We start from the raw sequence: 24,699 nt of genomic DNA, 5'->3' as shown, positions 1-24,699 counted from the left end.
GTTGATAAGCAGTGTAGAAGTTTAAAAAAAATTTTTAGAACACTTCTGGAATACTACTGTATAAATTAATTCAGCTTTAGTGGCTGACTTCATGTTCACTTTCAGTAACACCGAGTATTGTTCAAACCTTGTGACTAAAAGAGGCAGCCAATTTTGAGCTTATGACCTCTTGGTCGTGGCCACTGCTATTTGAGAAAGACTTTGGGTCACTTAGCCAACAAAGGCCCAATGTCCATCTGGTATGCTGGATTATCACCAATAAATCCTTACTAATAACTGCACAGCGCAATCAGACGAGTTTGAAGTTACACATGGCCAGCTTTCAAGAACAATAATGCACGGCATGAAAATAAATTCCTAAACTTCACTTATTCCAGACAGAAGCCATGTAGACTTGATTTCAGGTTCCAAATGTCACAAAGACTGTGAATAGAGATAGACATGAAGAGTCGTGTTTCCACACATCCCCATACCCATAGATGAACAGGTCACACACTGACCATTTAGCAGAGTTGTTGGCGATTAGCGTTATAGTTGCCAGAAACGGGTGTCATGTGGAAATGTGAACTGTACATATCAACACAGCTTTTAGGGCTGTTGAGGTCGTTTTACAGGAAGTTCTTTGGGGAACATTTGTCTCTCACCCATACAGTGCATAATCTGAGTATTGATAAAACATCCAAAACTTCCCTGAAAAACTGTTGTACACATGGAGACTCTCACATGAAGACTTGTACACATGGAGACTCTCACATGAAGACTTGTACACATGGAGACTCTCACATGAAGATTTGTACACATGGAGACTGTCACATGAACACTTGTACACATGGAGACATCTCACATGAACACTAGTACACATGGAGACAACTCACATGAACACTAGTACATATGGAGACATCTCACATGAACACTTGTACATATGGAAACATCTCACATGAACACTTGTACATATGGAGACAACTCACATGAATGCTGGTACATATGGAGACATTTCACATAAACACTTGTATATATGGAGACATCTCACATGAACACTTGTACATATGGAAACATCTCACATGAATACTTGTACATATGGAAACATTTCACAAGACCACTTGTACATATGGAGACAACTCTCACGAACACTTGTACATATGGAGACATTTCACATAAACACTTGTATATATGGAGACAACAAACATGAAGACTTCTGCACAAGGAGACAACTCACACAAAGACTTGTGCACAAGGAGTCAAATGAAAGATGTAAACATGAAGACAACTCACATGGAGACAACTCAAATGAACACTCGTCCATATGGAGACCACTGACACGAACACTTGTACATATGGAGACATCTCACATGAACACTTGTACATATGGAGACATCTCACATGAACACTTATACATATGGAGACATCTCACATGAACACTTGTACAATTCAACTTTGTGAGGTGCTGGGATAATGTGACTTGGTGAAATGCTGTGACTGGATAAGTCGGGATAATGTGATTGGGAAAATATGACTGATATACCAACCCTCACAGCTAAAAGGATAAAAAAGAATCAAATCAAATCAAATGAATGTCAAAAAATCATAATACTACAGTACATGAGAGAGTGTTTAATCATAAAAATGGCATCCTGTAAATGATATCATAAAGATGATGCAATAAAACCAAAAGTTAAGTCTTAAATTAAAATGTTAAAAGAAAAATATGTTATAGAAATAATATGTAATTAAAATACCATGGACAATTCATTATACTTTAAGGCAGTAAACTTCTAAATGAATTTTCTGGACAGGAACAATAACAATCTCAGATCTTTTCAAAACAACAAAACACCATAAACTACGTAACCTGTCTTATAAATTCATTTTGTTATGAATTTATTTTTAATTTTTGAGTCTTAGAGATATCAAAATTTGTAGACAGAAACATACATTGCAAGGCTAAAAATGCTATAAACGAAATGATAATAGATGAATGATATAGGGTTTAAAAATAAGCACCCATGTTACCCTTATAGATATATAGATAGATATTTACATGTTACACAATACGATACACACATGTAGATACTAGGGGTTCTAATAGAATATGAGTTCAATCATTCCCTTAACAAAATCAACTGCTTTGTTAGTCTAAACTTGAACTGCACTGATCTACTTATTGAATAATAGTGACAGACGTGACTTCTACGAATGCATGAGCAAATAAGCGTACTCGAAAGTATTGAAATGATATGTGCCATTTCTGACTGAGATTACATCAAATTACTATATAATTAAGTACTTGGCTGGCACAAAAACAGTCTCATTAGTTATATAAGAGAATGCTCGCATTCCCATCACACAAAACTACTTGTTGGTACATGAGTACTGTATGTAGATATACTTGGTAAGATCTTCAATGAATCTGTCAAGAGTTGCTGTGCTAGGCTGGACATTTTTACACAGCGTCAATTCACTTTCAATTTGTTGAAGTCTGCTTTAGAGCAATAGCTGCTGTTAGCGCTGCCCCCTTCCCACTGCCTTCTTTACACAAGGTCAGCTTGACCTGAAACAGGGCATGAATTTATTTATTTATTTATTTGATTGGTGTTTTACGCCGCACTCAAGAATATTTCACTTATACGATGGTGGCCAGCATTTTATTGGGAGAAAGCTGGGCGGAGCACGGGGGAAACCCACCACCCAAAACCATCCGCAGGTTGCTGGCAGACCTTCCCGCTTACGGCCAGAGAGGACACCAGCATGAGCTGGACTTGAACTCACAGCAACCACATTGGTGAGGCTCCTGGGTCATTATGCTGCGCTAGTGCGCTAACCGACTGAGCTTCAACTATATATAAAGACATGATATTAACAAAGCTTATAAAAACATGAAACAGACATTGCTACAGACTATGTAACCCATTGTGGCATTCGTCTGACAAGACGCGGAAGCAATACACACATCACTTAAGGTCGACTAAATGGACTCCACCTCCACTAATGAACAGCCACATCACCATATTATCTTGGCCTTTCAAGAAGTGTGATCATAAAACATAAACATGAATACACCTAATGGTCACTTTCACAAACATTTAGCAGGTGAGGTATCTTTTTGTCGCATTACCACAACTTGGCAGAGTTCTATAAAAGCTAACGATGAAATATGAATGGCAGGGATCACCAGCACAATGACAACACTGAGAATGTGCTACACTGCAACCACAAAGCTCAGGCTTCCAGTAGGGCTTGATTCAGTTAATGTCAATTCACGTGATATGACTTAGTCAACCTGACCGGTATAAGAGAAAAATTCTTCAGTACTGCCTAAAACAACTAGAAATAATGGCAGATACAATACTATCTGTTTTTCACACATAATCCAGTTATATATCTGCTTCCAAGCAGATACATGTACCTCTAGTACCCTACTATCCACTCAGATAATTTCTGATAAGGAAAGAAAATGATTATGGCTTAATGCCACATTGGTAATGTTTCAGCCCCACCATGGCAAGCTCAACAAAGAACATAAAGAAGGTAAAAAGACAAATTGTTAATTGTACCTACTGTTGCATGAATCCTGAAATACTGGCAGTTATATGACCATACTGAGAGGTGTGTAAGGCTTGTTTAATGGGTGTAATCATGGTCATTTATATGCTTGTCAATAAAAGTGTGTGAATTCTGGATTTTGCGTTAATATCTTAAATTACACAAAACCCTCGTTTTTATTCCGACAAATGATCTCACATTTAACTGAACAGAAGTTTTCAGGTCAAAGTATCACCCAAATGAACATAAAGAGTCAGATGTATCATTATTTCACCTGTTCGTGCAAGTTTCAAAATGCTCACACAAATGCACGGTACCCCCTTATATCCTTCACAAATGACATATTACTAACTGCTGATGCTCTCTCTACGACAGGTAGACCATTCTAATCTATCAATTCCATGCTCTGTGGAAAGTCACCTGATTGCCTGATATGAGCGAAAAGTGGCATAACTCCTAGTACCAATGAACTCTCCATATGAGCCAAATACCTTGGAAACTGTGCACAAATTCTCATTGGTTGACATGGAGGTGTGTCTTCATTAATGTTCACAAAACTTACTGCCGAGTTTCACATTTCCAACAAAGAATTTATTTATTTATTTGATTGGTGTTTTATGCCGTACTCAAGTATATTTCACTTATACGACGGTGGCCAGCATTATGGTGGGAGGAAACCAGGCAGAGCCCGGGGGAAACCCACAACCATCCGCAGGCTGCTGCAGACCTTCTGCTAATGGCCGCCAACAAAGAATAGAATTACTTCAACAATACCTAGCATCACCGACTACCCTAAAGTCACCCAAATTTGGCCCATATTCACCTTCCTGCTTCGTTCAGTAACCGTACAACAACATGGTATGACTTATGACGGTACGGTCATTTCCATTGGTCATTCTGGATTATGTTAATTAGCCATGTGTATCAGATTTGTAAGCTCTTTCAGCAGAGGTAGTCGACGGAAGGCTACAGTTCTCTGCATGAGGAGAGTAAGATGATGATAGCCTGTAGTTTGTTGTGCCTACCTTAGTTTGAGGCACGAGTTCAGCCAGTCTGTCAATGATCAGGCCGTGCATGTTGGGGTGATGTTCATAGACAGAACCATCAACAGCTATTGTTACTTCTGGCTTGTTCATGTGATTTAAAAGTACAGCCAAATCTGAAGGAGAAAACAATTTACTAATTCGTTATTTTAACAGTGAATAATGGTTTATATTATTGCTCCATTTCATCAATCTGAAGAGTTAAAAAAGAGATTGCGTACCAAGCCTACCAAAGAGTGCATCTATACGAGACACCTGTGTGCAAAACTTACATATAATACTTAAACACATGCCTTTATTTATTTGAATGGAGTTTTATGCCGTACTCAAGAATATTTCACTTATACCATGGCGGCCAGCATTATGGTGGCAGGAAACCAGACACACCCTGGGGGAAGCCCACGACCATCCGCAGGTTGCTGACAGACCTTCCCACGTACCGCATTGGTGAGAGGCTTCTGGGTCATTACACTGCGCTAGTGCGCTAACCAACTGAGCCACAGAGGGCCCCCCTGATTTGCTCCAATAAACACACATGCAGTGCATCAACTTGTGTTTCACATGAAAGCAAAACCTGAGTTCCATACATGCAACACTTAGTTAGTTTAAACCCTTAACATTTATCTTAATAATGACTCTATTACACAAGAGACTAAGCCATGAATTTTGTAACTTATGGTTATCAAGATTGCTAATTAATAATTAAAGGCTAATAAAGGCATTGTACTAACTCTCATGACAATGATAAACTTTCCAAACAGGCATGATATGTTTGCTGTATTTTCCCATCCCTGAACACACACCTTTTCTGCTCATAGCACTCACCTTTCCAATCCTATAACATCCACCTTTCCATCCTATCACATCCCCCTTTCCATCCCCTAACACATGCCTTTCCATCCCATAACACATGCTTTCCATTCCATAACACATGCCTTTCCATGCCATAGCACTCATCTTTCCATTCCATAACACATCCATTTCCATTCCATAACACATGCCTTTCCATCCCATAGCACTCATCTTTCCATCCCATAACATGCACCTTTTCATCTCAGAGCACTCACCTATCCATCCCACAGCACTCACCTTTCCATCCCATAACATGCACCTATTCATCTCAGAGCACCCACTTATCCATCCCATAGCACTCACCTTTCCATCCCATAACATGCACCTATTCATCTCAGAGCACCCACCTATCCATCCCATAGCACTCACCTTTCCATCCCATAACATGCACCTATTCATCTCAGAGCACTCACCTATCCATCCCATAGCACTCACCTTTCCATCCCATAACATGCACCTATTCATCTAAGAGCACTCACCTATCCATCCAATAGCACTCACCTTTCCATATGGAATAGGATTTAGAACATAAACATAGACAACTTAATTGAATTGTTTTCAAAGAAACGCTAATCCTGCACCAGTGAGCTCTACATATCCTGATGCCATACTGTAATGCTGTCAGTGTTGTGGTCATACCTCCTTGTAGTAGTAAAGGTATTCACATGTACTATTGCTGTGCTTAAACTTACCATCCAGAAAATTTCCTGTTACATACCATGATATGCTGCTTTCAATATTTATTTTCTAATTACACTTACCTGTACATGTACAAAAGAACTGTACATATATGTATGTATAAATAAAAGTTTGTTCTATATGAATAAAAGATTTCTACATACGTTAAAAAATAATTGCACCTGTGCAAATAAACCAAAACTTTTTTTCACGCTTGCATGTGTGTGTCAGGTAATAAAGCTCATGAAGGGTTGCTTCATATGTAAATGGTGACCATAATATTGTTATGGAGATATGGAAATTATGTTTCAAGACTGTTTATTAAGGGGACAATTTTGAGCTAACTGCCTTGATTCCATCACTGTGCTTAAAACATGTAATTTAGGTGAGAAATGCTAAATATGTATTTGCTCCCAAATTAGATTTCTATTTGCCAGAAAGCTAAAACAAGATGAATAAATTTTCAGTGATATAGATTGAAGTAAGAGGTAAAGGCCAGCAGCGTGGGTGTAGTGGCTTTGCTCCCCTTCCGTTTTTATCGTGTATATGATTTGACGTTGCCAAGCCATGATTTAAGTCCCTGTGATAGCAGATATATTTATATCCCATAGCACACGCCTTTCCATCTCTTGGCAAATGTCTTTCTATCCCATAGCACACACTTTACCATCCTTAAAGGAGATTCCCAGCAACTTCATTTTTACACTAACTGTTTCTTAGACACAATATTTATGCTGTGTTAGTCTGTAAACTGCATTTAAAAAAATATTATCTTAGATAGTTTTATTTCAAAAATTCCATTTAAGTTGGACCCTCTGTCCGTCTTGTCGACCACGTAGCCCTATCTGGGTGACGTCATGTCAAAAACACGTGCCTGGAATATTTATTGAAAAGCCCTGTAAAGTATTGCCGAACCATGCATTAGGCCTACCCACTATGTGCTTTTCCAGAATTAGCCATCGTATGACTTAATCAATAATTACCCCTACATGTACATCTCTTAATTAGTACTCTGAAAATCATACAAGTAAAACAGTTTTGCAACAAATATTTTGAAAGCTACAAGAGTTATTTTGACTGGGCAATACGATGACTGATTTTCACCCACATCCTGGCCACTGTGGATGACGCTAACACGCTCCTGTCTGGTTTGTTCACCAAGAACTGGCCATGGTTGTATCTTTGGAGAATTTAGCATGGTTTTACAGTCCACAGTCTGACAATATAGGCTGCGACACAAGGATGCATGCTGTCTTGCCAGTGAATTGAGAGTTGTAGTGATGAGCTAGAAGAGTGTGCCTCTTAACACTGGTGAAAGTAACAATCGAGCTAATCTTTCACGTTTAATTTTTAAAAAGTATCACCGGCAAAAATATATAAGGCCAGAAATATATTGAATAGAAACATTGGTAAGACATCTAAATGCCAACTGAAACTTTGTCTAAGTCCCATTACGGGCATCAAGTTATGGCCTGCTGTGAGCTGTGTGAACAGAAGGGCCAACCTGTAGCCTCGTGGACATTGTACCGTAAAGGGTAAGGGCTCCCTACAGTTTATGTCACAGTCAGCTGTTTCAAATAAGCAAATAACTAAACAACGTCTGCTATTCTGGGAGTGAAAATTCTGGGTTTTCTTTTTCGTTGGGCTCGGTTGGGGAGGGGTATAAGCCTCGTCCTTCGGCCTTTTCTTTTAGTATTGGTAATGCTAGAATTACCTCTGAATTGGTTGTAAAAGTATAATGATTGTCTCCTGTGATCTGTGTTGTACACAGTGAATGTACCGCCGTGCTAGTGAATGTACCACTGTGGTGTCACAAGCTCAAAAGTGGCTTGATTGTTGTGGAGTAGATTTTCTGAAGTTTGATCACCAAATTCTACCGTTTTCCTTCCCTTCTCGAGGTTTTAAACGACTGAAATGGAGTCAGGGGCCATTAAAATATCCATATGCACTTTGAAAGGCCCGGCATTGGGGTTCTACTTTAACACACACCTTTCATCCTGTAGCACCATCTATTCCATCCCTCAGCACACACCATTCTGCCCTGTGCCACACGCTTTCTTAACCCTTAGCACATGTTTATCCATCCTTTAGCACACGCCTCCCATCCCTTACCGCATGCCTTCCATCCCTTACTACACACCTTCTATCCCTTAGTACATGCATTTGCAACCCTTAGCACGTCTTTCCATCCATTAACACACACCTTCAATCCCTTAGTACATGCATTTCCAACCAATAGCACAGGCCTTTCCCTCCCTTAGCACACAGCTTATTTCCCTTGGCACATGCATTTCCAACCCTTACCACATGCCTTTTCGAGACAGTACACACCTTCTACAACTTAGTACATGCATTTTCAACCAATAGCACATGCCTTTCCATTCCTTAGCACAGGCCTTTCCCTCTCTTAGCACACAGCTTATTTCCTTGGCACATGCATTTCCGAACCTTAGCACATGCCTTTTTGAGACACCACACACCTTCTACACCTTAGTACATGCATTTCCAACCAATAGCCCATGCCTTTCGATCCCTTAGCACAGGCCTTTCGATCCCTTAGCACACAGCTTATATCCCTTGGCACATGCATTCCATCCCTCACGCATACCTTTCCAAGACATAATTAACTTAATTAACAGGATGATATCAAAAAATTATTTTACATACTTTTTTCTGATTGACAGCATCTATGAGTTGAATGTGGTGTAACATGTACTTACTGCCAGCCACTAAATGGGCCGCTCGTGCAGACACAACTGCACACACCTCTCTCACCACGGCAACATCTTTCTTCATCACACTGGTAATCCCTAACTGCTTTATCACAGAAAACCGTGTGACTTGTGTCATCATCCCGATCCCTACAATAGCACAATAAGACACATAACAGAGACAAGTTCTCAAACAAAATGAGTGACTAACTGCTTTGAGGTGATTAAACCAGAGAGGAATGGGAAGGCGACATATTTTTTAATCCTGTGAGATGGCGCAATTGTAAAACAGAACATCGAGTCGTTAGGTCAAAAAATGATTATACATGTACTGCGAATGTGTACAATGTTAAAATGTGTACAATGTGTACAATAATCCAATGTATTAGTATCTATCATTAGTATTAGTTATCAATATATTGTATCTATTACAATGTCCCTGACAAGACTGACATGCCTTTCCCCCTGGCCCTGTCCAGTTTCCTCCCACCATAATGCTGGCCTCCATTGTACAAGTGAAATACTCGTGAGTATGGCACAAAACATCAATCAAAAAAATAAATAAATTATTCTGATGCCACAATGATGAGCTAGGAAACAAGCTCGTGGCCTCAAGGTACCATACTGCGGGCGTTTGACAGGTCCCCATTACACCTGTACCTCTAGCTCTTGTCAAATGTCTTCCTGGGTATTAATCCAGTTCGTTTTCATGGTTGATGGCCAGGTTAGCCAGGAATCACACGCCCCATCCCCACATCACTTATATCTTCTTATTTCTACATCCTAAACAATGTAAGAAATTCACCGCTCAACACTGGCCACTGCCTCAGTTGGAAACATTCTTTGTTGGTAGAGATTTTCTGGAGCTTTGCCATCAAACAGTAAGCCCCTGATCTGTAAGCTTGATCAGGATGTGACGAACAACTTCTCCCAGGTAAAATCCAGATATCATCTTTTCAAATCTGAAAACAAACAATTACAGCCAATTAACATCAAGGGCTATTTGCTTACATGTAAATACACTGTAGAGGCCAAGCTACATGTGATCAATGTATTACGGTGGCAGCAGAAACATGGAGTCCAGCTACCTCTTCCAATTATGTAATCTAAGTCCCATTGTGCTTATTATCTGTGACAAGCCTTATCTTTCAGTTGTTCAGTATTAAAAGAAAAGGCCACACTTAACCAAAAGTCTACATGAATACATGAAGTATTCAGCATACATTTTAAAAAGCATGCGTTTTTATTTTTGTTATATTGCATTATCGTTTCAGAACAAGGCAAAACTGTATATATTGGAATCACCACTACGGTTATCAATGTTAACCTATTTCTAGAACTCAGGAATGCACGTGTTTCCTTTCACATCACACTGACAGTGGTTTGAGTCATTTGGCATGCAGTATAAGTAATGCCACATCGGGCTTTCGGATTCTATAACATGGCATATCCCATGGTCAAGTAAAAAATTCGAGATTAATAGTTGATTTATAGCTACCAAACACATTAAAACAGAATAACTGCATGTGGCTGCTGAGGTCTATTTCTACCCCTCTTCCCAAATAACTAAGGTTAATACCTTATTTGTTGTCTTTTGTTTAAATACTTTCAGTTAAATTTTTGACATCTTATTTTTAACACGGGTCATTCACTTGTGAGGGACTGGAAATGCAAGATAATATAATGTTTTGCAGGACGTCTCAGCTATTGCAAAATTTAACTTTTTACTCATTCATTTCATTAGTGTGTTACACTGTGCTGAAGAATAGGCTTTTGCTAGTTAATGGTCAGAGAAAATGGCTCGAAACCATTGCCTTTACCAAGCAAGTAACAAACACAAACCCAATAAGAACTGGATTCTAACACACAAGCTCACTGGTAAACCTATCTTTGTCTACCTTGAGAATACAATTATGCAAGTGCAGGTATGGTAGCTAGATATTCCTCATAAGAAGGAGTTGTGTCATGTACCACTATGCGCTAAGACTTTCAAACTTTCATATTTATCTGTACATTTTCAATTGGCGTCCCACACAGAAGTTAATCAGTACTTAGCAATTATTCTACAGTGCCAAGATCCAGATGCGGAGTAAAGCTTTGACATCAGAGTTGTTGGGCAATATGAAAATTAAAACATCTGTTCATTAGTAAAACAAAAAAACACTTTGTTAGCCTAATGGTTCGAGCGTTTGCTTCGAAGTCAGGACATCTGAGATCAAACCTGGGTCAGGTCATACCAAAGACTTTAAAAATAATACTTGTTGCTGCCTCACTTGGTGCTCACCACTGAGAGGTTAGAGCAAGGAAACAGGACTAGCTGGCCCGGTGTCAGCGTAATGTACGCACACCTAATCACTGGTCCTCGTCGATTGTTAGGTACAACCCCAAGCATTAATTCATTCATTCATTCAATCATTCTAGTGTATAAAAAGGCATACTATTCTGCATAACGCACTGCATGATCAAAACAATGTGCAAACTAATGCAAAGCCTTACAGGCAAACATAGGCAAAATTTCAGTGTTATATGTACGTTTATTGAAATATATACGTAATACTTTTTGTGGCATTAAATGTTCCGTCTTACGTAAAGCTGTTAGGATGATTTGATTCCATATCCACTGTCCTGTCTACATCGGTTTTGATATAATCCAGGCAGCCATTGTCACCAAGGCTACCCCACTGTATATCAATGATTACCTAAGGAACAACAACAACATATACTGATCAAGACAAGTTTGTATAAAATCCTGCCTATGTGTATTTGACTTTTTTTTCTCTTCTTTAATTTATGTTTAAGTGCACACACATCTTTTCGTTTTTAGTATAAGGGTGTGTAGGAAAAGCCATCAGCAAGAAGGCTACTACAAAACATGTACCTGATGTTCAGAAATACAGACCTGTACTCTTAAATTGACCGACCTAAGAGCTCAGTCTCTTCGAGTGTGCTGTCCTCAACATATCAAAGATGTACGCTATTGAAACGTGCTTTCTTTTAATCCTACAGTAATTTTGTCTCCATATCACCTAGTTATGGTTGAATAATGCAGACCATAACAGAACTATTAACACAAATGTAAAAAAAAAAATTTAAAAGGGCGTTTAACATCTTGTTTTATTTTTTAGCATAACAACTTTTTGTTTTCATAATAATCAACAGAAGGTACCATACGCAACTATTGTGGAAAAATGTATACGATTATAATTTGGGAAGAGTACCCTAGCAATGGAGAGAGGTGAAGGGTGGTTACTTACGAAGTTCGAATGTTGTCTGTTTGGATGCAACTAGTTATACTTGTGTTAACTGTGATGTTATGTCCTTTAATTTTCTCATAAGAGAGGAAATAAATTCAGAATTACTTTAAGACCACGGGAACTCTGTTTTCATCACTTACGGATATGACCCTCTGAGGACAGAGCAGATGACATGACCTAATTCTAGGTTAGAGAATGTAAAAATTCAGAGTGGTTACATGGAAGCTAAGTTTGGAGCAGATCTCCGAGCTACTAATGACCAGACTGAGAATCAACCTCAGGCCAACCAGTAACAGTTTAATCTGACTACTGGACTCCATTACTAGGGTAGGAAGTAGTACGTCTCTACAACCATGTTTTTTTATCTTCTGTGAAACAATCGAGTCTCATAGGTAAACTTCTAAAAGACCATGCAAGATGATGATAAACATGCCTATTGTGAATTTCCACCAGCTTTCATCGTTTGTTATTTATTTTATTCATTTGATTGGTGTTTTAGGCCGTACTCAAGAATATTTCACTTATACAACGGCAGCCAGCATTATGGTGGGTGGAAACCGGGCAGAGCCCAGGGAAACCAACGACCACCTGTAGGTTGCTGGAAGACCTTCCCACGCATGGCCAGAGACATTGTTTGCTAAAGATAGTGTGATTAAACACCTAGACTCAAATGAGAACAAAACGATCCCTCAAACAAAACAACTGATGTTAATAACAACACTCTTGACGGATATATGACATTTACATACCTCCTTTGCTTTTTCAATATCCACTTTCTCCGCATACTTGATCTGTTCCACAAAACTTGCATTACAGCCAGTACCTGAAGAGAACACATGAGAACTCATCGACACACTGTTATTTGCTTTAGCAGGAAAATGTTGCTCTTATGAAATATTACATTACATTACTTGCCATCAAGAGCTTAGTTTAAACATCGAAAATGCATGTATATGGTATGAGTTTATTCTACAAGAAATCAATTCCAAATGCATCATGAAATACAAATATTAAAAGCAAAATAAACACAAATTACACTGAAAAAAAGAAAAGAAAAATATATTAAGGTCTAATAGGTTGCAGAGAAATACATTTATTTATTTATTTTATTGTTGTTTAAATCCATGCTCATGAATATTTCACTTATATATTGGTGGTATAAATGTGATTAAGGAGCTTGTCTCTCAATCACTATGGCACACAAAGCGCAAGTTTAAACTGGTCCTGGACGAGGAACTTGTTGATTGCAACCAGACTCCAACCCCGCCCCCCCCCTTCCCCGCCTTTGTTAAAATAAGCCGTCAAGTATGTTAGGAGATCACTTGCTAACAAGTGGTTTTGTTTGCATCGTTTACTTTCTGGAGTGAGGAGAGTAGCGGGGCGGGGCAGGGCTGTGTGCTTAAGGTGCTTGCCTTTAAAGGCTTGGTCAACCGAGATCTGGGTTCATTATCTCACAACCACACCCAGATACTCTCCCCACTCCAGAAAGTAAACGATGAAAACTAGTCTATGAATCACTTGAGAGAGTGTTAAGACTGTTTCAGTGCAGATACTCGCACCTATAAGGCTACTGGGCCTACTATTTACACACCAATAATTAATCCCACTCTGCAGTTTGGGTCTTCGGCATTTCCAGCTACCAAGGTGGCTGTAGTGTCACACAACAAGGCTTCCACATTAACAGATAAATCCTGCAGTGCAAACAGAGGAGAAGAAAAATGGCTTGTAACCAAATCTGGGAAAAAACAAAAAGCACAACAGAGAGTGGACTAGAGTACAGTTTTAGAACGTACATGTTTCATGGCATTGTTCATGAGCTGTGACTGCACAGACCCAGTGACACCATAACAGATTTAAATGAACAGTCATTAATACTGACACCATGGTACACACCAGCAGTGACAATTATAATCAACCAAATTACATGATCAACTGAAGAGCAGTCAGAACAAAAACAGGAGAAACCAAATTCAACTCGATTGGCTTTCTGAATCTGGTGAATACCCCAACACAGATGGTAAACAGAGTTTCAACACTATGCCTGACAATGCCATCAAGGTAGGGGTTGATGATTTCAAACTTTTCCTACAGTTATATTGCACACTTCTGGCACAAATCCAGTCACATTTTTGCTATTACAATTCCGGACAGTAGAGATGAACTGGACAGTAGAGATAAACTAGACAACAGAGATGAGATGGACAGTAGAGATAAGATGGACAGTAGAGATGAAATGGACAGTAGAAATGAGATGGACAGTAGAGATGAGATGGACAGTAGAGATGAACTGGACAGTAGAGATGAGATGGATAGTAGAGATGAGATGGACAGCAGAGATGAAATGGACAGTAGAAATGAGATGGACAGTAGAGATGAGATGGACAGTAGAGATGAACTGGACAGTAGAAATGAGATGGACAGTAGAGATGAGATGGACAGTAGAGATGAAATGGACAGTAGAGATGAGATGGACAGTAGAGATGAACTGGACAGTTTAAATTGGCAGATGAGCTAGCTATACAGTGGAAATGAGCTGAATGATGAAGGCGAGCTGGTTGAGGTAGATAAGCTGTACAATGGAGATAATGTAGATTGTGGAGATGAGCTGGATAGTAGAGATGAGCTGGGGATGGAGTTCAAGACCAAGGCAGATGGGCAGCTGATGGCACTTTTGAATACAGAGTGAGGGCCTCCTATCATAACATAAACCTTACTCCTCTACGTTTAATGGCATTTTCCAGAAAGGTGACAACATCCTCGCCAATTCCGTTAGGACAACGGAAACTCTTTGTCCAGGTGACAAGAACACCAGATCGCAGACCAGCCTGCTTCATTGGGAAAGAAAATGTGAAACCTAAAAGAAACACAAAAACAGATAATCTTAACCTTTCATAATACAAGACATGTCCACCTATGACAAAAGTGTCCATCATTCCTATTAAAGTAGAACCCCAACATGCCCAATGCTGAGCCTTCCAAACAGCATATATAGATAGTACAATGTCCCCTGAAGCCGGGGGGACATTGAAGCCATTTCGAACGTTTTCACTGTCGAAAAGGGAAGAAAAACAGAAGAATTTGTGATCAAACATCAGAAAATAAGAAAAGCCACCCTTGACTTTATGATGTCATGGTGGTACATTCACTGGAAGGCATGCAGGTTTCTTTAAGTTTACAACACAGATCGCAGAGGACAATTGCTATACTTTTACAAATAATTTTGAGGTTATTCCATGTCCAAGTGTGGCTTTTGACTGCTGTAACACAACGCAGGGTACTGTAAAGTTACATACATGGCCTAAAAATGCCACAGATTGAGTAAATTTATAATAGACCAGATATCTCATTGTAAACAGCCTTTTATCACGGAGGACTCGGTCTATCACAGCCACACATGCATGAGACTTGCTAATTCTACCAAGCCTATACTAAAAGAAAAGACTGAAGGATAAGGTTTGTATCTCCCCAAAGAAGCCAAATGAAAAAGAAAAGTTGTGATTTTCAGTCCTGGAATTCCAGTAGTTTGTGACACGAACTGTAGAGAGCCACCGGCCTTTTCCTTACAATGTCCACGAGGTTACAGGGTGGCCCCCCTGTTCACACTGCACTCAGCGGGCGCGTGATACCTCACAGCATGCCGCACCTTGACACCCGTAATGGGACTCAGACAAAGTTTAAATTGGCATTTAGATGTCTCACCAATCACTCTTTCTATTCAATATAATTCAAGCCTTATTTATTTTTGCCAGTGATACTTTTTCAAAATTGGCTATAAATTCTCTACGGGTACGACCACGTCCAATTTGTGGCAGACAAACCAGACAGGAGTGCATTTGCGTCATCTACAATGGCCGCTATGTGAGCAAAAATATATCATCGGATGGCCCAGTCACCATGCAGTACATGCTTTTCAAGGATCTAAAACAACTCCAGAAGCTCTCAAAATACTTGTTGCAAAACTGTTTTACTTACATGATTTTCAGAGTGCTAATTAAGAGGTGTACATGTAGGGGTAATTATTAATTAAGTCATACAATGGCTAATTCTGAAAAAGAACACAGGGGGTAGGCCTAATGCATGTTTTTTTTTTCATAGCTTTGCAGGGCGTTTCAATACATAATCCAGTCAAATCTGGTCAACAAAAAAGGCAGGGGGAATTTTTAAAAATAAAACTAGCTATGATAACAATTTTTAAATGCAGTTTACAGGCTAAGATAGCATAAATATTGTGTCTAGGGAACATTTAGTGTGAAAATAATGTCGTTGGGATCTCTTTTAAGGATAAGCCAATGACCACAGAGATTTAACACTATCTTTGTCTTTTATCAACTGTCCAATTATATTTTATGTCCAATGCATGTAAATTTCCACGCTTGGTGGCACCATTCTGACCAAACAGACAAAAGGATCTTGACTTTTTAAACAGAAAAGCAGTTACTTCTGATAATTTCAACCCCACCAAAGTTGTCCGTTTCAGCTTTAAAACAATTGAAATACTCACCCAAAGGTAATCTTTTATCCTTGATTTTTTCTTCCTCCAGAAAACTGGCCATCTTTTCTACCACAAAATCGTACACCTACAAAATAACCCGAGATATATGTAGTCATATACAGAACTGGCATGAATGCATAGATTATTTAGTGTTTATAACATCATATTCAGGGATTTTCCACATATATCTGGCTTATAGATTGATTACTTTACATTATACCCTTATGCATATTAAACCTACTCTTATACCACATTCCCCTGACAACAGTAGCATAACCTACTCTCATACCACATTCTGCTGATAACAGTATTCACAGCCTACTCTCATACCACATTCTCCTGACAACAGTAGCATAACTTACTCTCATACCACATTCTGCTGATAACAGTATTCACAGCCTACTCTCATACCACATTCTCCTGATAACAGTAGCATAACCAACTCAAACACAACATATTATCCTGACAACAGTGTACATAAACTACTATGACACCATATTCTCCTTACAACAATATTCATAGCCTACTCTCATACCACATCCTCCTGACAACAATATTCATAGCCTACTCTCATACCACATTCTCCTGACAACAATACTCATAGCCTACTCTCATACCACATTCTCCTGACAACAATATTCATAGCCTACTCTCACACAACAGGTCATCCTGACAATAGTGTACATAATTCTCAAATGACAATTCAAGTCCACCACAAAGATCTCTTAACATAATAACTAAATAAATTCCAAGACAAGGACTTTGACCTTCATTAGCTATATAAAGAGTATGTGCCAGAGTGGGTGTAATACGTGAGCTTGCCAACCATTTGCGATGCAGGCCACGAAATTTGGAGCGAAAAAAACCCATCATTCACGTGTCGGTTGCGTGGTGTGTACTTTTGCAGACCGAAAAATCGGTTACGCTGATCTGTCCCCTGGAACGTTCCCACAAATGCAGTGTATAACTATGTAACGCTCAACAGGTATACTAGAGTAACCCACAAAAGGTTGCAAGCCATCCTCAGAGCATGATATCACAAACTGATATGCTGTCAGTTGTTAGAGTTACCTCTTCCCATCTTGATGAAATACTTGTCTGTTGGCAAAAAACAAGCGCTAATACAACTGCGAAAGAAAGCTGTCATTTGGTGCCATGCTGCTAAAAATTGTTGAATTGAACTTGGATTCAATGCCATTATGCACTAAATGCAGTCACCAGCTTTCCACTCTGACCAAATTTGGTTGAGGTCCGTGCTCTACTTATGAATGAGGTCAATGCATCTGCGCTGTCTCCAGTTATTTGTGCTGTAAAGTCCAGTCGATAAACCACCTATTACCTTTGGGACAGCATATAGGTAACTCCTGAGAAGGCTTCCGCATTGAAACAAAAATATTAAAACTTTTGGCCAAGAAAGTACCATGCGACTTTCAGCCACATTTCCCGCCGTGAGCATGCGCATTACATGTCTCCTTTGCTATGTTCACAACACATGCTAGCTGGCGGCATTCGTCAGTTATGTTTTGTGCTCTTGGTGAGCTAGCGTTAGGCAGAGAAAGGTGACATTCAATTTGAACTGAATTTAAACTTTCACTTCTCAACAACCTTCCATGAGGTGGTCATCACTGACATTCCCTCGCGTCAGTGGTTATATCATTTCATGCTGTGTACGAAACCATTGTATCAGACAGGGACCTTGAAGGCTCCATAAGCCAGTTGGATAATACACACACTACAAGTAGCTAACTATACAAGTAATTATTTATCATCAAAAGAAAATAAAAACACTCAGGAAAATGTCTCTCTGGCCTTGAAAGCCATGTTATTCTCAGCATGTATGACAAATGTTTTATAGCGGCTTTCTGATCCACCCTGATGTATGCTGATCATTGTTCGTGCTGATCGTTGTTCACGCTGATCGTCGTTCATGCTGTGACCATTGTGCTATCCTAGGTTCTGCTGGACATGATGACGGACTGTACACTGTGGATGGCTTTATTAGCCACAAATTCACTTATCCAATTTGCGCAAACGATTGTTCCGTTTTCCATTTTTGCGTCCTTGTGAAACCGAACGACCTGTTATTCAAGGCTTAAAGCCCATCACTGATGTTCTGGTTACGTCAACCACCCAAATTTTATGGCCTACAATGGCAAACAAATTCTTACAACTTGAACAGAAGAACATAATATTTACGATATTACAATACCTCAACAATTTCAAATCTACAAACGAAAGAGTATTAAAACACAAATCAAAAGCTATGAAAATCTGACAATGGAACGCTTGCCTTTTCAACACGTTGTTCCAAAAGCTCTACAGGTAATACGTATGACCGTATAACTGGCGTCATCTTCCCATTGTTCAAACAAATATAAATCAAGCGAAAATTACTGCCTCCAAGATCCAGACCAAGAAAATCACCATTCTCTGAAAGAAAAAAAAATAATTGTTCAATATATATACAAGGTGTTCTGGTCAAAGTTAAGCACACTAGCTCTCAGGTGGCCAGCAGAAGAGTGTGTGTGTGTTGGGGGGGGGGGGGGGGTGCGGAGGTATCATTGCCTGTGTCCATTATCTTCCTTTTAACAATTATGAAGAGAGTGGTAGTTAAAGGAAAATACCTCAAAAAATTGAAGTAGGCATCACTCAGTAGACCACTTATGCATAAACATAATCTTGCTCATTTTTTTACATTTTTGTGAGCAGAGCTAAAGGCAGTCAAACATTTGACTTCTAAGGTGGGCTATATGGACCACACTATCAGGGGTTAGGAACTCTAACATCACAGGAAGTTAATCTAACTCTAATAACAACACTGAACGTTGGAATAACTCTTTTTACTCATGAGTGAAAGATTACTGAAATAATGTTCCCAAAAATACCTTCCCTCTGGTGAAATCAGCAAAAAAGGTGATGTGACATTAGGGTTCCTCGTTACAGTTAGTATGGCTCATAAAGCCCACCATAGTTTTCAAATATTTTAGTGTTATTTTACCACTCTAAAAAAACTCTGAAAAAAAAAATGAAATCATTTTTATGCAAAGTTTTCGGTTGTCTTTATGATGAACCTTACTTTGTAATTTCCTTTAAATAAAAAAAAAAAATCTCACATACAGTACAACTTTGGTTTAGGCTTTCTGGCTTGATATGTATGGGTATAATTTCAATATTTTCACTGAAAATTACTCAGAATGCTTCTTAGGATATCTGGGGTTCAAAAGCTGAGGGGGCCTTGGTGGCCGCTGGGCCCTCGCCTTTTTTTTCCCTGAAATACCCAATACTGAAAACATTCTGCGATGCCTTTTATCAATTCCTGAACAAAGTCAATCAATTCCTGAACAGAGTCAATCAATTCCTGAAGAGAGACAACCAATTCCTGAACAGGTCATGTACCATTGCCATCCAGAAGCTGATATATGTAGGTGTACTCATTGAGAACTGACGACACATCTCTCTGTTCTTTCTCCTTGCTGTATGCTAGTTTCATCTCTTCCTCAAAAACTGTCATCAATTGTTTAGTTTTCTCCACTGTCAACACAAACTGCTCCAAGAACTTGTCTATCTGCACAGAAAATAAAATTCTTCATGAAGTCATAAAACAGCTTGCTCCACCAATTCAAACCTTCAACGTTGAGCGTTGAATACATTTTATTTTCATTTTTAAACTAGCAATGATAATGTCTTTAGGTACCTTGTTTGCTTTTTCCGTATCGAGAGACATTTCCAATCGGCGTTTCTTTGATGGCATCTCCATTTTGAATCAAAGTAGATAGTCCTAATGCTGCAATATACAAATTGCTTAAACTTAAAAAAAAGAATACCACACATCAGTGCTCTAACATTCATATTCTGACGTTCTTTAAGCTGATTATCACACTGAAGTATACATATGCCAGTACATGCAAAAAAATATTTGTCAAATAAAGAATTATTTTCATATAAAGTTGTAGGCCTGTCCATTGCCGAGTATTTGATTTCTTTGGGAAATTCATCCTTAGGATTTTCATCTTCAGAATACAATGCTTGTGATTAATTTTGTGTATTAATTCATTAATAAATTTGACTGTTCCAAGATTACTATCATAGTAGGCTTACATTTATTTATTTATTTATCCGATTGGTGTTTTACGCCGTACTCAAGAATATTTCACTTATACAACGGTCAAGCATTATGCTGGGAGGAAACCGGGCAAAGCCCGGGGGAAACCCATGACCATCCACAGGTTGAAGGCAGACCAGGCTTACATTTAGTTCGAATACTGATCTTGGGGTAACAAATTAAACATGCTAGATGAAATATTTATTTGATTGGTGTTTTACGCCGTACTCAGGAATATTTCACTTAAACGGCGGCCAGCAGCATTATGGTGGGAGGAAACCGAGCAAAGCCCAGGGGAAACCCACGACCTTTTGCAGGTTGCTGGCAGACCTTCCCACGTACAGCCGGAGAGGAAGCCAGCTGCACTTGAACTCACAGCGACCGCACTGGTGAGAGGCTTCTGGGTCACTGCGCTAGCGCGCTAACCAACTGAGCCAAGGAAGCCTCTTGCCAGATGAAATATATAGCTGCTTTGATTGCATGAAGGTCGATACATGAAAGCTAGTTCCTTCTCAGTATGTTATATCAGTTGTCAATCTAAGGAATTCTCAACATCAGATATCTGCAAATTTGTATCTGACCACATATTTGTTACTTCAGTGTTAAAGCATAAGCGACTATGAAAAATACTGCCCATTACTTTGTCACTTTATCAATGCACAGAATCAAATTAGTCAGAGCTTATCACTGTGGTTGTTAAAATTCCATCAGGCCAGTACATCCAAACTCCACCAGCAATAGATAATTGAACTGATACATACTGCCAGGGGGGATTATCCATGAAAAGGGAGGTAATCTATGCATTACAAGAATAGTTTTCTGAAAGTGACTCTAAACTGCTTAATTTCTGTTCACTTTAAGCCAAGTACAGAGGTGTTCAATGTAAGCTTATGGAACAAGACAGGGCTGTGATAGTATGTGTAATCACAGCCCTACAAAGCTAGAATCATGTATACAATTACCACTGCCACTATTACGCAAGTTAGGCCTTTTGACACGCATTTTGTCTAATTGTTTAGGGTCTCATCAGGAATGACCTTGAGGGAACCATAATCAACACTGATCACTAAAAACATTTCTCAAACAAAATTGAAGAAAAGATTAAACAAGTACAAAATATGCTAGACGTGTCAGTAGTTGTCTCCCTTGCATAGGGTGTGAGGAGTATGCATTTAAACATGGCGGTTGGAGTTCGAATTTATCCAATTTCCACTATAGTTTCATGCTTGTGTGGATTTAAAAGCGATGACATGGGATCACCTACCTGGAATTGATAGCTGAGACGACTGTGACAACGGACAGACAAATTATTTAGTACCCAGCAGTAGTATACTGAAGCCAGAAACGGAGGTGTTCAAGGTAAGCTTATGGAACGAGACAGTACGTATACTTGATCACAGCCCTACACAGCTAACATGATTCGCTTGACTGTGAGGAGTATGCATTCAAACATGGCGGTTAGAGTTAGTTTCATTCTTGTGTGAATTTATTAGTGATGACACAAGGGAAAACCTACGTGGAATTGATAGCTGAGACGACTATGACTACCACCAGACAAATTACTTGGTGCCTAGCAGTAGTATAGTAAAGCCAGCAGTGAAAGTACGGAGGTATTTAAGGTAAGCTTATGGAACAAGACAGGGCTGTAATAGTTTACGTAATCATGGCCCCATAGAGCTACGTGTTAGCTCGTTAATATCAGAACCTTTAATTTAATTGTCACCAATAGCTAACCTCAATGGTGCATTTAATATAAATGATTTTGTAAACTCGAGAAAATAATTTAGAGGTTAGTAAATATGTTAGCTATGCCTCATGGTGATCAAACAAAAAATCATACTCAGTTGTGGGTCAGTGTGGCACTGCTCAACAGTAGTTTTACTCTTTTGCTGAGCGTAAGAGAAGCATCCGTCGGTGCACCTCCACACTGGGACTGCTCCACGTTGGGACTGGAGGTCGCCAACATCAACTCAAAATGCCCTCAAATGCAACAGTACTCGTCAGCCTACATCCACCAGGGGAACGGAAGTACATCCACCAGGAGAACGGACATCCATCAGGAGGACGTTGCAGTGCGCATGACCATACATATGGCGCGAAATGCAAAGTAGTGGGGTATAGTTACACATTTGTGTTCATTAAAAAGACATACGGATTATATCACTGTATATCTGACACCATTAATTTAAATTTTATTTACTACAGTGCTTCCCCAAATTATCGAACTATCGACAACAGATGATGAGTAAGACAAAGTATGTTATAAATTATCGGTATAAATTATCAAACTATCGACGACAGATAATGAATAAGACAAGGTATTCTATATGATAAGGATACAACAGCCCAAGGCCTCTCCAGACCCGTTTTCCCGACATGGGGTTCATAGGCCTATATGACTATACAATATATAGGTACTTGGTATTTAACTTATTTAACTTCCTGCAGGTATAAAATACAACATCCACGAGGAGGATGGTGGCTTATTTAACTTCCTGCAGGTATAAAGTACAACATCCACGAGGAGGACGGTGGCTAATTTAACTTCCTGTAGGTATAAAGTACAACATCCTCGAGGAGGACGGTGGCTTATTTAACTTCCTGCTGGTATAAAATACAACATTCACGAGGAGGACGGTGGCTAATTTAACTTTCAGCTGGTATAAAGTACAACATCCACGAGGAGGACGGTGGCTAATTTAACTTTCTCCAGGTATAAAGTACAACATCCACGAGGAGGACGGTGGCTAATTTAACTTCCTGCAGGTACAAAGTACAACATCCACGAGGCGGACGGTGGCTAATTTACATTCCTGCAGGTATAAAGTACAACATCCATGAGGAGGACGGTGGCTAATTTACCTTCATATAGGTATAAAGTACAACATCCACGAAGAGGACGGCGGCTACTTTACCTTTCTCCAGGTATAAAGTACAGCATCAAAGAGGAGAACGGTGGCTAATTTAACTTCCTGCAGGTATAAAGTACAACATCCACGAGGAGGACGGTGGCTAATTTACCTTTCTCCAGGTATAATGTACAACATCCACGAGGAGGACGGTGGCTAATTTACATTCCTGCAGGTATAAAGTACAACATCCACGAGGAGGACGGTGGCTACTTTAACTTCCTGCGGGTATAAAGTACAACATCCACGAGGAGGACGGTGGCTAATTTACCTTTCTGCAGGTATAAAGTACAACATCCACGAGGAGTACGGTGGCTAATTTAACTTCCTGTAAGTATAAAATACAACATTCTTGAGGAGGACGGTGGCTTATTTAACTTCCTGCAGGTATAAAATACAACATTCACGAGGAGGACGGTGGCTAATTTAACTTTCTCCAGGTATAAAGTACAACATCCACGAGGAGGACGGTGGCTAATTTAACTTTCTCCAGGTATAATGTACAACATCCACGGCGGCTACTTTACCTTTCTCCAGGTATGAAGTACAACATCCACGAGGAGGACGGTGGCTAATTTACCTTTCTCCAGGTATGAAGTACAACATCCACGAGGAGAACGGTGGCTAATTTAACTTCCTGCAGGTATAAAGTACAACATCCACGAGGAGGACGGTGGCTAATTTACCTTTCTCCAGGTATAATGTACAACATCCACGAGGAGGACGGTGGCTAATTTACCTTTCTCCAGGTATAGAATACAACATCCACGAGGAGGACGGTGGCTAAATTACCTTTCTGCAGGTATAAAGTACAACATCCACAAGGAGGACGGTGGCTAATTTAACTTCCTGTAGGTATAAAATACAACATCCACGAGGAGGACGGTGGCTAATTTACCTTCATATAGGTATAAAATACAACATCCACGAAGAGGACGGCGGCTACTTTACCTTTCTCCAGGTGTGAAGTACAACATCCACGAGGAGGACGGTGGCTAATCTACCTTTCCCCAGGTATAAAGTACAGCATCCACGAGGAGGACGGTGGCTAATTTAACTTCCTGCAGGTATAAAGTACAACATCCACGAGGAGGACGGTGGCTAATTTACCTTTCTCC

At 39.5% G+C, this 24,699-nt stretch overlaps 1 protein-coding gene across 1 annotated transcript; it reads right to left on the bottom strand.

Annotated features, from left to right (window-relative positions):
* Positions 1-1,591: 1,591 nt before the first annotated feature.
* On the bottom strand, positions 1,592-22,606 carry LOC135461983 (hexokinase-1-like). Its single transcript, XM_064739298.1, is given in 15 exon segments — positions 1,592-2,548; positions 4,566-4,699; positions 8,834-8,974; positions 9,630-9,665; positions 9,697-9,712; positions 9,714-9,786; positions 11,411-11,523; positions 12,828-12,901; positions 13,670-13,769; positions 14,793-14,932; positions 16,580-16,655; positions 18,861-19,000; positions 19,967-20,135; positions 20,265-20,354; positions 22,513-22,606. Coding segments are annotated over 14 exon segments (1,362 nt in total). The 5' UTR covers positions 20,328-20,354; positions 22,513-22,606; the 3' UTR covers positions 1,592-2,461.
* Positions 22,607-24,699: the final 2,093 nt, after the last annotated feature.

Source organism: Liolophura sinensis, chromosome 1 (genome assembly GCF_032854445.1).
Source record: "Liolophura sinensis isolate JHLJ2023 chromosome 1, CUHK_Ljap_v2, whole genome shotgun sequence".
NCBI classification, from domain to species: domain Eukaryota; kingdom Metazoa; phylum Mollusca; class Polyplacophora; order Chitonida; family Chitonidae; genus Liolophura; species Liolophura sinensis.
This window is presented reverse-complemented; position numbering and strand designations above follow the sequence as displayed.